We start from the raw sequence: 15354 nt of genomic DNA, 5'->3' as shown, positions 1-15354 counted from the left end.
CTAAACTATGTAGTTAACATGTTTTCTATATTTACAGAAATTGCAATTCCTGAAGACTGTGGGATAAGTCTAGAGAAAGCCAAAGGAGTCTCTGCTGGATTATCGGATGACTCTCTCGCAAGTGACAGTGGTGTTTTTGAAGCCTTATGTAAAAGGTTTGCTATTTCATAAACTACGCTACTACTTTTGCTGGTATTTTGGAATGGCTGTATTTGTAGATACTGCTGATCCCCTTCCCCATTCTATCATATTATATTTATGTGTGAGAGAAGAGGAAGGTACAGTGTTGGACTCGGGTATCTGGGGCCCACCAGAGGAAATGATCCTGGGGGCCCACCAATGAAGAACCAGTGAGAAATGACATGTCAGTCAGTGTTTGTACAGGTTCTAAAGCTGGGGGCCCACCGGAGGATTCTCTGGTGCTCTGGTGGGCCAGTCCGACACTGGGAAGGAGTCCCAGAAGTAGTAAAGATTAGCGTACACACAATACTACACCATCGTAGACATTTCTATGGTGTGCAATTGTCGGCTTTTTTGTTGTCCTGTATGGGTGAGGATAGTTCATGTTGAATGGGGTCCATTGTAAAGCATGCTTATATGGAGCCAGCACTTCTGCCTAATCCATTGCATAAAATCATTGCAGGAAATCATAATTGTGTGCAACCTGCCCTTATTTATGGTGTTTCCCTACAGGAAAGAGAATGTGGAGGACTCCAGATGTAAAGACTCAGAGAAAAGAGAAGAACCTCAAGTGCATGTTGGTGTAGTGTAAGTGTTGCTTTTATATAATGTGCTGAAACTTTATGAGGGTGGCTGTAATAATAATGATGTATATATAAGTGATTCAAGTATTACAGTTAAAGGATATGTTTATTAGGGAAAACTGAACAACTGAAAGGAGACTATAGTACTCTGTGGGACCATCTCTAGTCTGGATACAAGATGAGCTACAGTTGAACATGCAGGTATACAGTTTCGGCTAGGTTCAAACTGCGTTTTCAGCATCCGTTTTTTTGCAAAAAATGGATTGCAAAAAACGGATGCATTTGTGTGCATCCGTTTTTGATCCGATTTTCCATTGACTTCCATTATAAAAAAAAAAAAAAAAAAAAAACGGATCCAAACGGATGCGTTTTTTTTTTACGCACAATAAAGTACTGTTGACACTAGGTTTTTGACTGTTAAAAAATAACTGATCCGTTAAACGGATGCTAAAAACGCAGTGTGAACCTAGCCTTCCTTACTGCATCCTGTAGCAAATGTACCCACAGATGCGTCAGTTGGGCCTGTAGGTCCTTCACACTAGCAGGTTGCCATTGTTACAGCTCACTATAAATGCTTGAATGAAATCTGGTGGCTGGACAGGCCAAGTAGGTGTTACAATCTGGCAGAAGTGTGTGGGTGAGCATTACTCTGCTGTAAAGGTTAGAGGTCCTGCCACAAGAGACAACACATGAGGCTGCAGGATATCCTGTACATATAACTGAGCTGATAGTGTCCCTTATATTACTACTTGGGGTGACTGACTGATCGGGACCCCCATAGTGTGATTGTGGGGGGTCACAATCACTTTCCCAGACTGCCAGAAGTTCGATCAGCAATCTCGTCATATAGTCATACAGGCTTTATGAGAAGAGCACCCAAAATAATGATCAACGCAATGGCTAAACAATGATCAGTATATGCAATCCAATGATTGCACTTAATAACCCCCCCCCCCCCCCCCCCCCGGGGGGACTTAAATGTAAAAAAATAAAATTGTTGAAAAATAAGCCAAAACCCCTCCCAATAAAAGTTAAATTCACCCCCCCCCCTTTCCCATTATACATATAAAACATGTAAAATTAGGTAAATAAGCATATTATATACGTTAGTGTGTGTAATTGTCTGATCTATTAAAATGTAACATAACAATATAACAATTACATAGTGTCAACAAAGCCTTAGGGAGACTTATTTATAAGAGCTGCGTTTCTGGTAAGAGCCGTAAGATACAGGGCTCCAGACTAAAAAATTTACCTAGGAGCCATTGGCTCCTAACCTGAAAAATGTAGGTGCCAAATAGAATATTTGGTCGCCAACATTTTAAAACATGTAAAATTAATGTTATGTTAAATGGGCCACGGCAGCAGCCTCCTCCTTTAGATTCTTTCTTTTCTTAGTTTGAAAACGTTCAACATGGAAACTTGCAACTTGACAACCATATACCCCCCTGCAGCCGGTGTGTTCCCTCAGCCAGCTGCCATCTTACCGGCAATGATCTACTATATATATATATATATATATATATATATATATATATATATATATATATATATATATATATATATATAGCCCCCGGCAGCCGATGACATATAGCCCCTGTGGCAATGTATATGGGAAGTGGTACTGTGCAGTGTATATACATACACACACACTGAGGGAAGTGGTACTGTGCAGTGTATATACATACAGACACTGAGGGAAGTGGTACTGTGCAGTGTATATACATACAGACACTGAGGGAAGTGGTACTGTGCAGTGTATATACATACAGACACTGAGGGAAGTGGTACTGTGCAGTCTATACATACAGACACTGAGGGAAGTGGTACTGTGCAGTCTATACATACAGACACTGAGAGAAGTGGTACTGTGCAGTCTATACATACAGACACTGAGGGAAGTGGTACTGTGCAGTCTATACATACAGACACTGAGGGAAGTGGTACTGTGCAGTCTATACATACAGACACTGAGGGAAGTGGTACTGTGCAGTCTATACATACAGACACTGAGGGAAGTGGTACTGTGCAGTGTATATACATACAGACACTGAGGGAAGTGGTACTGTGCAGTCTATACATACAGACACTGAGGGAAGTGGTACTGTGCAGTCTATACATACAGACACTGAGAGAAGTGGTACTGTGCAGTCTATACATACAGACACTGAGGGAAGTGGTACTGTGCAGTGTATATATACACACTGAGGGAAGTGGTACTGTGCAGTCTATACATACAGACACTGAGGGAAGTGGTACTGTGCAGTCTATACATACAGACACTGAGGGAAGTGGTACTGTGCAGTCTATACATACACACTGAGGGAAGTGGTACTGTGCAGTCTATACATACACACTGAGGGAAGTGGTACTGTGCAGTCTATATATACAGACACTGAGGGAAGTGGTACTGTGCAGTCTATACATACCCACCCCCCTCGCACCCCACACGCACTGACTACCGCACCTGGCCGCCATCACAACAGACACACTACCAATCCCCCGCCCAGGCCGTGGTCCCCCCACACACATTACTGGCCGGCCACCACCCCTGCCGTCCCTCCGTTTGTACTCACCCACTATCTAAGCTTGGTGCCGCTGGGGTGAACTTGAAGAACCGCCGGGTGAGGAGAGGCGGGAGAGAGGCGCTGGAGGAGTGTGGCGCCTCTGCGGCCGTCCGTCCAATGAATGACGGACGTGCTGGATGACGTCACTGGAGAAGCGTGTCCCCGCACACGTCATCCAGCACGTCCGTCATTCATTGGACGGACGGCCTCAGAGGCGCCACGTGATTCGGCGCAGCGTGCGGAAGGCGGAAGTCCTTAAAGAGACAGCGCGCCGCCGGGGCCATTTGCAAGATGTCAGTCGCATTGGCGACCATTTTGGTCGCCATCTGGAGCCCTGAGATAGAGCCAGATATTCTAAAGTATGAGTGTCCTGCTCCTGCAAACATCAGGTACAAGAACAGCCTCAGTACCCAGCAATCTGTTTCTGTATCTCCAGTAAGCTGTAGGTAGAGTCTTTTATCTGAACTTGCAGAAATTCACGTGACTCCAGCCAAAATAACCCCATTCACATAAATACAATTGATTTTCAGTATCAAAAATTTCTATAAAATCTGCTACCTGTGAATCCATCCCATAAAGTATGTCCAGCAGCCTTTCCACCACAAAAAGAACATAGATATTAGTCTCCATGCACAGAGAGCAAAAGTGGCAGAATTCTAATGCCGCCAGCCTCCCTGTCATAATGACAGTCTATGGGAGGCTAGCACGCCTCCTCTCCCCGCGCTGAAGAATGAATATGTGCACAGAGTCTTAGACCGGAAAGTGTCAACTGGCTGGGAAAAGACAGAGACACGGACAGTGAGCCCTGCGCTTTCCCCCGCCTACTTGCCACTGACAGCCCTAGGCGGCTGTGAACAACAACAAAGACGGTCCCTACGCTGATGTTTGTGGCACACGAAACACAGACAGACAAACACACACAATTGGGCAGAGTGAGCCATCCAGGTAAGAAATGTTGGGCAGCAAAAGTACAAACTTGTAAGTCAAAGAGTGGTCAAAAGTCAAGCAGAAGGTCAAAGGTCGACAGCAAACAGGGATAGTCAGGTATACAGCCAATAAGTCAACATCAGCTACAGAACAGCAGCGTATAATCACTTAGAAAAGAAATCTCAATAGCCAGCAGGGATATGGTAGACAATGGGTAGTATACATATATATATATACATACAGTGGTGCCTTGGATTACGAGCATAATTTGTTCCAGGGCTGTGCTTGTAATCCAAATCCACTCTTAAACCAAAGCAAGTTTTCCCATAAGAAGCCATAAATACGCAGACAATTGGTTCCACACCCCAAAAATAATGATTTATTATTCTGAATAACATGTAAAACAGATGAAACAAACATTCAGAAACAGCAGAATATGTGATATTATAAGTTACTGTACAGTAATGGAGAGGATGGGAAACACAAGGGCTGACAGAGACTGCGGGAAGGAATGAGTAGGACAGATGTGGGCACAGTATAGCAGCACTCTCTGTCCGGGGAGAGAGGGGTTACAGCTATGGAGAGATTACCTCCACGATCCTGTCCCCTGATGCAAGCCCCAGCCTGAGGTGAATTTGCTATGATTTGTAAGGTGAGGGAGACCTCCTGGGCCAGAGTACAGTGCTGTAGACCCCGCTATGCAGACCATGCCCCTCCACCACTTGCGCTCCCACCCAGTGCAGGGAGCTCCTAAACCAAGGCAATGCTCTTAAACAAAGTCTCAATTTTGAAAAACTGTGAGCTCTTAAACCAAAACGCTCTTAAACCAAGGTACCACTATATATATATATATATATATATATATATATATATATATGCACCATATATATATAGCACCAGAAGCCCAGTCTGCATCAGACCTCTGATTAACACACAACACATCTGAGCAAGTAAAACCTGACTGGCAGAGGCACCTGCCAGTCAAGGCAAACATAGCACAGTGCAGCTGCAAAGAACTGACTAGCAGCACACTGAAAGTCACAGAGAATCCAACAGGAGAATTAACCCCGAGGTTGCCGAGACAATAGATGATTGAATGCAGTAGGTTGACCACCTATATTAAAGTCCAGTTTTCTTTTTTTAATTCTTCCCCCCGCTGCAGGCAGGTGCATATACTTACCTATGATGATCACTGTAAACTCTTAGACCATTTTGCCTTTGAAATCAGATTTTTTTTTTATAGAACTATTATTTATTAACTAGAGTTTATTTGCCTTTCCGCTGTTGTAAGCCCCACCATTTACAGGCACCATGTACTTCATTGCAGGTATGATTGTGGAAGCGAATGTCTTTTCGTACATGTTTTACAACTTAAAAATTTTAATGGACTCTCTGTCAAACAAGGATGCAAAATGTAAGTATAAATAGCTGCGACACTATACTATATAGTGTCCTGATCCAGAGGGGAATCTCAATATAGTCTTATTGTTTTCATATGCAGCAAGATAGTAAAAAGTAAGTTCAGTGCAGATTTTGTGCTGTTTCAAGTTGGTTTTATACACATTTTTTTTTCTTCATTTTTAATGAGGTTGCCCCAGTTATGAATAAGACCTTGATATGTTCCCAAAGTGGAAATATAGCCATAGGCTATATTTTGTCGGGCGTTTTTTTCAGACGGCCATCATTTTTAGTCAAATTAACTACCGTTTTTAATAATAATAGACCTTTTTTCTATATTTTTTGTGATATAACCATAGGTTGCTAAGGGTACCATAGGTTGCTTACAATGGATCTTTTTTTCTCTTGCAGACATATTCGAGTTTATCTGCCTTCTCTCGACTCCATCACACCAAGCACTTATTGCTCCAAAGCCTTGGATTTCCAAATGCCTCTGATGTTTAATGAAATTTTTCAGATACCTATGCAATCCAGTGTCTTGAAGTTGAGCTCCTTACAGTTATATATATGTTCTGTGTGCCCCGACCAACAGGAAGAGCTGCTGGTGAGTAGGTAGTCTATACCTTACACAGGGCATACTGCCGAATGATCTCTAAATTGATTTTTTTTCGGTATATTCCTTTGTAAATTTTGTCTTCAAGCTGAGAGCTTGGATTGCTGTATTATAAAATGTTTTTGACTTTTCTTTACCATTGCTTGGTTTACAGCCTGATCAGCAGTATTAAACTTTTCTCCCTTTACAGGGGATTGCTCAGATCAGCTTGGCTGGCTATGAAGGAGCAAAGGAAATGCATGTCCAGTGGTATCCTGTCCAGATCTACAGCAGTGCCGTGCAACAGAGGGTTAATGATGGCACATGCACTACTGACTGCACTCAGACATCTAAAATCACCAATCCAACAAAAACAGTGAGTACTTCTTATAGAGACAAAGTCACTGGATCTTGTGACCAGGTGTCCAAGTGGTTGCTTCATCCATGGCCCAAGAACCTAGATTGGGGGGGAGAAGTATGGTGCAGATTTTGTTTTTAGTAAAGTCTATTGGTAAATAATTTTTTTATTACATTTAGCTAATAGATTTAGGAATGTCTTCAACCATAGAAAAGAAATCAGATGGTCAGCACACCACACGTACATGGACGGACATGGAGGTTGGGCTCTAAATATATAGAAAAAATATCCAGCACCAAAATGGATTCCAACTATAACTTCAAGCTTTATTGCATCTCAGTAAAAAGCCAATAAAGAGAAACCAGTTGGCTTGGCCGTGCTGGTGGCTATGGACCTTTAAGTGGTTGTATTGCTATGTTGTATGATGATAATTCACAAGACACATTCAAAACATCTGTATCCCTGCATCTTTGATCTGGTTTGTCTTAGGCTGTAAATGCAGAGTATTAACAGTAAATCCATACACAGTGTACGTGGTTGTTTTTTCATATTGTCGTCCTGTAAGGGCTTCAGTAAAGATAGGAGTCTACTCAAGTTGTAGAACTATAAAGTTGGATGACCATTACAGATGTTTAGTTGATGAAAGATGAGTAAACCTTGAGCACAGTTGGGGTCTTCTGAACTCGAACTATCGACATTTAATTAACGGTGGCTGAAGATGTTGGACGCCCTAGGGAGCCCTGGAAAACTTGGATACAGCCATAGGCTTTTCCAGGCAGCCTTAGGGCTGCATCCAACTTTTTCAGTCACCGGTAATCAAATGCCAAGAGCTCTAGTTTCGTTCCTCTCTAATGATCAACCTTCTTGTCTCCATTATAACTTTTTGTGTTTTGGTCTTCTATTTTACTGGGTGTTGGAATGATTTTTGATTCCATCCCATAGGATGCTGTGTCAGTTTTGTTGGCTCGGACAACAGCTCAGCTAGAAGCAGTGGAGCGTGAACTGGAGGAGGAGAGGGTGAAGCTGGAATATACAGAAGAAGAGATCCTTGAGATGGAGCGGAAAGAGGACCAAGTGGAGGCCACCTCAGAGAGGTACTGTATGTCTGACCCAATCTTACTGCTGATGTTTGCAGATTATTAGTGTACTCCTGAATGCACATCCTTTGGTTCCTGTAATACTTTTTGACTAATAATGTGCTATTATCAGTCTTTATACAGATAGGAAAGTGTCACACACAGAGTTTTTCGAAAAACATTGCTGCATTTTTTAAAGGGCTACTGTGGGCAAAGGTTTAAACAGACGGAGTGCAGGGGGTGCTGGGGGAACATAATAATGAAGAGATGAGCGAACCGGGTTCGGGTTTGAGTTGATCCGAACCCGAACGATCGCCATTTGATGAGCGGAGGCTGCTGAACTTGGATAAAGCTTTAAGGTTGTCTGGAAAACATGGATACAGCCAATGACTATATCCATGTTTTCCACATAGCCTTATTGCTTTATCTAACTTCAGCAGCCACCGCTAATCAAATGCCGAAAGTTCGGGTTCGGATCGACTCGAGCATGCTTGAGGTTCGCTCATCTCTAATACTTACCCATCCTGGTGCCCCTGCAGCTCACTGTCAGCCTCTGGCCTCCTGAATGGTGTCACAACACCACAGGAACTACCCGCTTAGCCAGTCAGTGACCGCAAAAGTGTCCTGCCTTAGTCACTGATTGGCTGAGCGCGCACTTCTGAACAAGGTCATGATGCCACAGGGCCGACAGACACAGGAGATCAGCGGGTGATCGTGAGTGTTGGCACTGCTCTGTGGGGGGCACTGGAACAGGTAGGTATGACTTCATTATTATGTTCCCACCATTTTTGAGCAAAAATCTGAAATGGACTTTAAAGCAATCAGAAATATTCAGTAAGGATTTATATCTCCTTCTTGCTCAGAAAGGCAGCAATCATTATGTTTAGGCCAACAATCTTGGACTCTGATCACACCTTGTATTTTAAGCATGTTGGAAATATACATAGGGCACGCATCCATAGGCTCCTATGCATCCAGCATATGGCCAAAGATTGTCATGTGATATGAACATGTGGTCAACATGTTTCGGATGTGCTGAGGTATACTGCTGCATAATATGCATTGTCGTATGTCATAGACCATATATTGGGTGCATTTATTAGGCAATAGCCCGGTCATATACCTCCAACATGCCTCAAAACAGAAGTGGGAACTAAGCCTTTCTGGGTTAATTTACTTACCGAAAAATGCATTTAAACCTGCAGAACCATCCTCATTGTGATAGATAGAATAATTTTTTCTCATGTTGCATACAGTTTATAGTATAGGCAATCTACTTCAATGGTATATTGCAAATTTAAAGGAATTCTTATTGTTTTGTATCTCTTTTTGGAACAGGAGCTGGCAAGCAGATTCTGTGGACAGCGGTTGTCACAGTAATAGTACACCATTGAGTCCTCATTATTCAGAGACAATATATGGCGATGCCATTCATGGGCCTATGTGTACCGGGCAGGCAACCCTGCATGATTCAGGGAAGAATGACAGTAGGCCTTTAAAGGTAAAAGTCACAAGAAACGTGGAACTAATAGTAAAATGTCAAAAATTACTCTCTCTGCAATGTTCGGAAGCCCTGAGGGTACACACTACCGCTCTATTCATTCCCAGGACATGTGACCTCTATTCTCATTGGTTTCTCATTGGTCAGAATCTCATTGAATAGCTAGCTATCACTTATCCTGTGGATGGGGAAAGCATTTAATTCCTTTAAGGTACAGTATCTCTGTGTTCTGCCATATTACCTCACTAGAAGAATTGCTTCCAGGGAAAAATAACTTTGTACACATCGAAACCCGTCAGAATCTGAGAGAAAAAAATCTCTATATCTCTTGGAGTGAAATCAGAGTCATATAAAGGGACAGTGGGGCCCTATAAAACCCTGTGGATTTTGTAACCACAACGCAATGAATGGAGCCTTCTGGCCAGTCATCATGTAAGTGCCAGAGCCGCGGCCTGGCCAAACAGCTGATTGAATGGTGTGCTGGGTTTCAGCAACTTAGTGATCAGATATTGATGGCCTATATTGTGGATAAGCCAGCAATGTAATATACCTAAAAAAATATCCTTTAAGGCTAAGTATTTTTGTTCAGTATTTTGCAACCAAAACCAGGAGTGGATTGAAAGCACAGAAAGGCTATGTTCACACACTGTTGTAATTTATTGGATGGCTGCCATTTAATGGTAAATAATTGCCGTTATTCAAAAACAACGGTCATTTTTTCGAAATAACGGCCGTTATTTGCCGTAAATGACTGCCATCCACTCAATTTCAACAGAGTCTGAACATAGCCTTTCTGTGCTTTCAATCCACTCCACTCTTTCTTCCTCATTCCACAGCAGGGATCTTTGACTGCAATATACTGAGTGGATCACTTGCCCATGTGATCTTTGAAGATACATAGAGTTTTACTATACATAGAGATTTACTATGATGTTGCTGATAATTTGAAGTGATATTGACTATGTTTTTCACCTATTGCAGATAGATAAAGAGACCAACACAGAGGACGTCTTTCCAGAAGATGTTACTATTCTGAAAAAGGATAGATCCTGCCGCAGGTCTCGCGGGTCTCCCTTTGTCCGTAGCAGCACAATTGTCCGCTCTCAGACCTTCTCTCCGGGAGCAAGGAATCAGTATGTCTGCAGAGTAAGTTTTATATACAAATAAGTTACAGGTCATGTTATATGTGATGTAGTTTTATCTGCAGTAAATCTTTCAATTAAAATATTCTTTTACTCTACATTTTGACAATAAGCTGCATCATGTCTTATTTTGACTCTCCATTATGTGCTTGTGCTCAATAGTACTCAATATTCATGAGCACCAGCTCCCTCTGCCCACTGGCTGCTAATTGGCAGTTGTCTGTCTGTACTGTCTATGTATACTGTGTCAATCAGTAGAGTTGTCAATCAGCAGCCTCAGGGTGGAGGGAGTGTCACAACTTGAAGCCCATTCTTCTGATTATCAGCTGAACAGAAAAATTTAATTAATACATCATTCTGTTCAGCTCTCATTTGACACAGCATAAACCTAGTAACAGATTTCCTTTAAACCCAATGCAAATGGCTATGGCTATATTAGTTGTATGGGGCCCGTATCTTACTATGCCTTCTATGCATTCCTTCTAGTGTAAACTACCCAATAATAGAGCATCTCATGGTAACACATGACCTCATAGTATAGATGCAAAAGGCTTTTGGGTTGCCATGCACCTTTCTGCACAGAACTCTACCCTATACAGTAGTTAAAGCATAATTGGACAGGTACTGGCAGAGATTCCATTGTCTTCATGCTCTTCTCTGGCATTGGTTTGGCATGTTTATATCTCACAATCCTTATAGCCTATTTTATCAGGTCTTTATCTTACTATTGAATTCATCCTTTTGACTTGCTTGTAGCGTATGGGTTGGAGGTGGCTATTACTGTCTTCATTAAAAATTTCCTACCATTTAACTGCTGCTTAGAGAAATATAAATATATGATGGAGTTCCTGATCTCTGTGTAAAAGCGCTGCGGAATCTGTTGGCGCTATACAAATAAATATATTAAATTAAATCACTGTAATCTTAAGAGAGAAAAAAGGACTTTACTTGTTTTATCAGAAACCTTGTATTATATATGTGCATTGCAGCATCCCAGTCTATACTCAGCTACTTAGTCTGTAAACAATAGGGCACAACATGAGCCTTTTATAATGTGAGCTGTTTTTTTTTATTTAGCTATATCGAAGTGACAGTGATAGTTCCACATTACCAAGAAAATCACCTTTCATCCGAAATACACTGGAAAGGCGAACACTACGCTATAAACAGGTATGTGGATAATGTTTTTTCATAGTTCTACACACATGCGTTTATTTAATTAAAAACTATCGGCGTTATGTAGAATGTCACTTTCTAATCTATTAGCTTTCAGATTGGTATTTAGCAGACTTTACATACTCATTCATGTTACATGATCTCTACATTAGATAATATTGTGATATTTAAAAAAGAATTAAAAGAAATGGCACTGATTTGTATCTTGAATTCAAAATGAAACAATTTTTTAAACAGTCTTCATTAAAAAATTCCTACCATTTAACTGCTACTTAAAGAAAGATATGTTTGTATGATGGAGTTCCTGATCTATATGTTAGAGAGGGAGGGAGCTACACACCAGCTCAGATATTAGATGAGAGGAGAGAGATCTTGGAGGAAAGCTCCAAAACTTTTTCTGGAGAGGAAAAATGAAAATACATTTTTAGATATACAGGTATTTGACTTATTATTCCACAATAATCGGTTGGTTATTGGTATTGTTAATTCAATTTTTCATGATCACCACAAAATTCTCATTTGTATTTCCCTTTTGCAGCAAGCCTGCCAGTCTTCCATGGCGGAGCTCATGGCAAGGACATCTCTTGACCTGGAGCTGGATCTCCAGGCTTCCAGAACAAAGCAGAGACAATTGAATGAGGAAATAAATGCTCTTAAAGAGCTCAAGCAACGTCTGGAAGAGGTTCAGCTTCGAGGCCAAAGTGAGCTTCCCCAGTGGGTTCTGCGTGATGACCGTTTTCGTAGTTTGCTCTTAGAGGCTGAAAGACAAGTACGTCCTATTTCATTGACTCTTTGGCATGTGTGAACTTTCATTTTCAAAAATATATTATTGAAAGGATTTAGAATGTCATAACATTGATATACTTCATGAGGTGTCTTGTCTAAATTGTGACCAAGGCAATCTAAGGTGTCTGACAGAAGAAGGGGGCTCCCATTTTAACCCATTAGCAAAAAGCAATCTGTAGTGGGAAGGATATGTTTTTGGACTGCTAGATACAGTCTATGAGTAAATGTTAAATTTATTGTATGAACACGATAATACCAAAATACTAAGTTTGAACCCAACATGTCCCACAATACTCCACTATGTCTGCATCCCATTTTGACTGTTTCCTGACGTATTTATGGAACATACTGTAGAATTTTGATGTAACCAAGCTTTAGTTGTAAAGTGGTTTTTTTTTATACCTCTTGAGTTTTGACTTTTTTTATTTTTGTGTCCATTATCTAGACACGACAGACCAAACTGGAGCAGCACCAAGAACAAGCAGCAGAGAATATGCTTAAGAAAGCTTCTAAAGAAGTATTGCAGATGCGTGGTCGAAACCAGAAGGAACCTTTACAGGTGCAGACCTTCAGGTAAGGTGATGTAAGGTATTAAGTACCAAAAGTGTAGGGAACTGGCTGTCAGTCCAAAACAATGTTAACATGCATGTAGGTGCAACATCGAAATGTTGTTTTACTTTTATGTTAATAACCTTGTTATAGCTACATAATACATATGGAGGGATTTTCCAAGGCTGGAGTTTCATACACCGATTTTAAAGGGGTTGTCAAGTTATTATTGAAACAAATATGCTTCTGGGGCTTTGGGGAAACTGCCTGTTTCCAGGCCTTTCTGTGTCTGCCCCTTTCCTCTTCTCCTGCAGACAGGAAGTGCCTGCTTGACATAGAGAGATCTAGCAGTCATTTCCTGTCTGCACAGCATGTCAATAGAAGTTTTGAAGAAGAGGTCGATGGCTGACCCGGGGCAGCCTGGAAACTGGCAGTAAAGCGGGATGGGTAAGTGTATATGTTCCTCATGCTCTCAATATTCTGAGGTGAAAGCTTTATTATCGCTAATGGACAACCCCTTTTAAAGCGAATCTCTCACCCTCTGACTGTTTACTGAGCTGATAGCACTGCTGGATAAATATCAATATTCTTTGTTGCCTGTGTCTTTGTTTTCATTTTCATAAAAGAACACCTCTATTTGGGCTGTGAATAGTGTCAAAGAGTCGAGGCCTAGGTTTTTCTGGGTCCTAGCACTGCCATGCCTCAGGGCCCTATTACACAGAGCAATAATCTGCTGAATCAGGCTAATCAGCAGATTATCGAACCTTGTAATAAAGACAATAATCAGCCGATGAAAACGATCATCCGCTGATTGTGTCTTTTGTTCCTACCTAAAAAGCGGCCCCCAGCTGCGCATTGATGTAATAGTGTAATAGTGATGCGTAGTGACTGTGTAAAGAAAATAATAAAGTTTATACAGTACATACCTGTCTACTCTCACCTGTGTTCTTCTCACTTCTGCCTGCTCCCTGCCGCTGAAGCGTCTACGCCAGTCTTTAAAGTAACAGGCTGCTTAGCCAATCACTGACCGTGAAACCGTCCCATCTCAGACATTGATTGGCTGGTGACCTGTTCCTTCAGAGACCGTCTCTAAAGTTCCAGCAGTGGTTGAGCAGAGTGGGCAGAAGCAAGAAGAATTTCGGGGAGCGTGGACAGGTATGTATAAAGTTTATTATTTTACACTTAAGGCAAGGGCTGCATGGACATCGATAATGATGTCCGTGCAGCCCTTGCTGCATGATTATTGAGCCATGTAATAGGCTCAGTAAGTGAGAGCTGATCTAGCAGATCGGTGCTTGTTTATCAACAGTATCGAGCGGTATAATACGTCCCTCACTGTGCTGTCTGTCCTTCCCTTTGCATAATCATTGAGGGTAACTATGCATACAGCCCAGTCACACATAGTGGTGCAGTTTTGTAAAGATGGTGTGTGTAAAAAGCCAAAGTGGATTTCTGCACGATCTAGTCAGATAAATGCAACAGTGATAGATAGATAGATAGATAGATAGATAGATAGATAGATAGATAGATAGATAGATATTTTTATTATTATTTTTTTAAAATCTTTTTATGTATATTTTTTAGATATATATTACACGTATAATATTGTCATGGTCCCTTTTCATTTCTGTTGCCGATAGGGAGAAGATTGCATTCTTCACAAGACCAAGAATTAACATACCTCCTCTTCCAGCTGATGACGTATGATGTGTTTTCCAGCACTAGAAGCATTGACCATTCTGTTCGTATCTCCATGAAGTTATTAAACTAGTGAAGTTTAATATTATGTTTTCAAAGCTATTCATTATTTTGTAAAAAATAATAAAAAATAAATAAATAAAAAACAGAAGCATATATGCGTATATAAATATCTATAATTATATATTTTATAATATGACTGCAGCAAGGCTTGGTTTTTCCTTGCTGTAACACTGACATCCTTGAAGGCAACCTATTTTATAGATCAACTACTCTGTTCAGAATGTGTACAGTTTTGATGCTGTTTTTATGTGACTTTAATAAAAGGCTGGAGCTCAGAATTAAAGCAAGTTCAGGCAATTCTCTGTATTGTAATTTATTTATAGGTCTCTATTTTCCTTGAGGGAAAATACCTGCTTTTAAGATGTTTAGACTGAATTTATGTTTCCAAGTGTTTAGTCATACAGCTGAATTGAATGGTGAACTCGCTTTCTTTCTGTTACCTGAAATGAAAATACTATTTGCAGACTATCACCTTTTAGTAGCTTTTTGTTACTTTTGTCTTTTTACTTCTTCTTTCATAATGTATCTCTTATTCTTTTTACACCATCTCTGTTCTGTATTGAAATATTATCACTGCGAGAGTTTTAATACTGATTAAAGATGGCATTGCATTTTTAAGAAATACTGTTGTGTCTGTTTTTACTTTATTTAAACTCTAATCCACCCTAACATTATATGGCTATGTTCACGCTATGTAAATTTCATAGTAATCACAACTGTTTGGGACACCACACTAACACTGAGTTACTGTACTTTA

General features: G+C 40.8%; 1 protein-coding gene across 1 annotated transcript in view; it reads left to right on the top strand.

The window, feature by feature from the left end:
- The window catches only part of WWC3 (WWC family member 3), a 118052-nt gene extending 102857 nt beyond the window's left edge, over positions 1 to 15195 (top strand). Inside the window, exons 12-23 of the mRNA XM_069945351.1 lie at positions 38 to 155; positions 694 to 768; positions 5586 to 5672; positions 6068 to 6260; positions 6460 to 6624; positions 7549 to 7700; positions 9021 to 9183; positions 10165 to 10329; positions 11403 to 11495; positions 12040 to 12270; positions 12733 to 12860; positions 14477 to 15195. Coding sequence (XP_069801452.1) covers positions 38 to 155; positions 694 to 768; positions 5586 to 5672; positions 6068 to 6260; positions 6460 to 6624; positions 7549 to 7700; positions 9021 to 9183; positions 10165 to 10329; positions 11403 to 11495; positions 12040 to 12270; positions 12733 to 12860; positions 14477 to 14543 — 1637 coding nt within the window. The 3' untranslated portion in view covers positions 14544 to 15195. The remainder of the gene's footprint in view (positions 1 to 37; positions 156 to 693; positions 769 to 5585; positions 5673 to 6067; positions 6261 to 6459; positions 6625 to 7548; positions 7701 to 9020; positions 9184 to 10164; positions 10330 to 11402; positions 11496 to 12039; positions 12271 to 12732; positions 12861 to 14476) is intronic.
- The last annotated feature ends 159 nt before the right edge of the window (positions 15196 to 15354 follow it).

This window comes from Dendropsophus ebraccatus, chromosome 11 (assembly GCF_027789765.1).
Source record: "Dendropsophus ebraccatus isolate aDenEbr1 chromosome 11, aDenEbr1.pat, whole genome shotgun sequence".
NCBI classification, from domain to species: Eukaryota; Metazoa; Chordata; class Amphibia; order Anura; family Hylidae; genus Dendropsophus; species Dendropsophus ebraccatus.
This window is presented reverse-complemented; position numbering and strand designations above follow the sequence as displayed.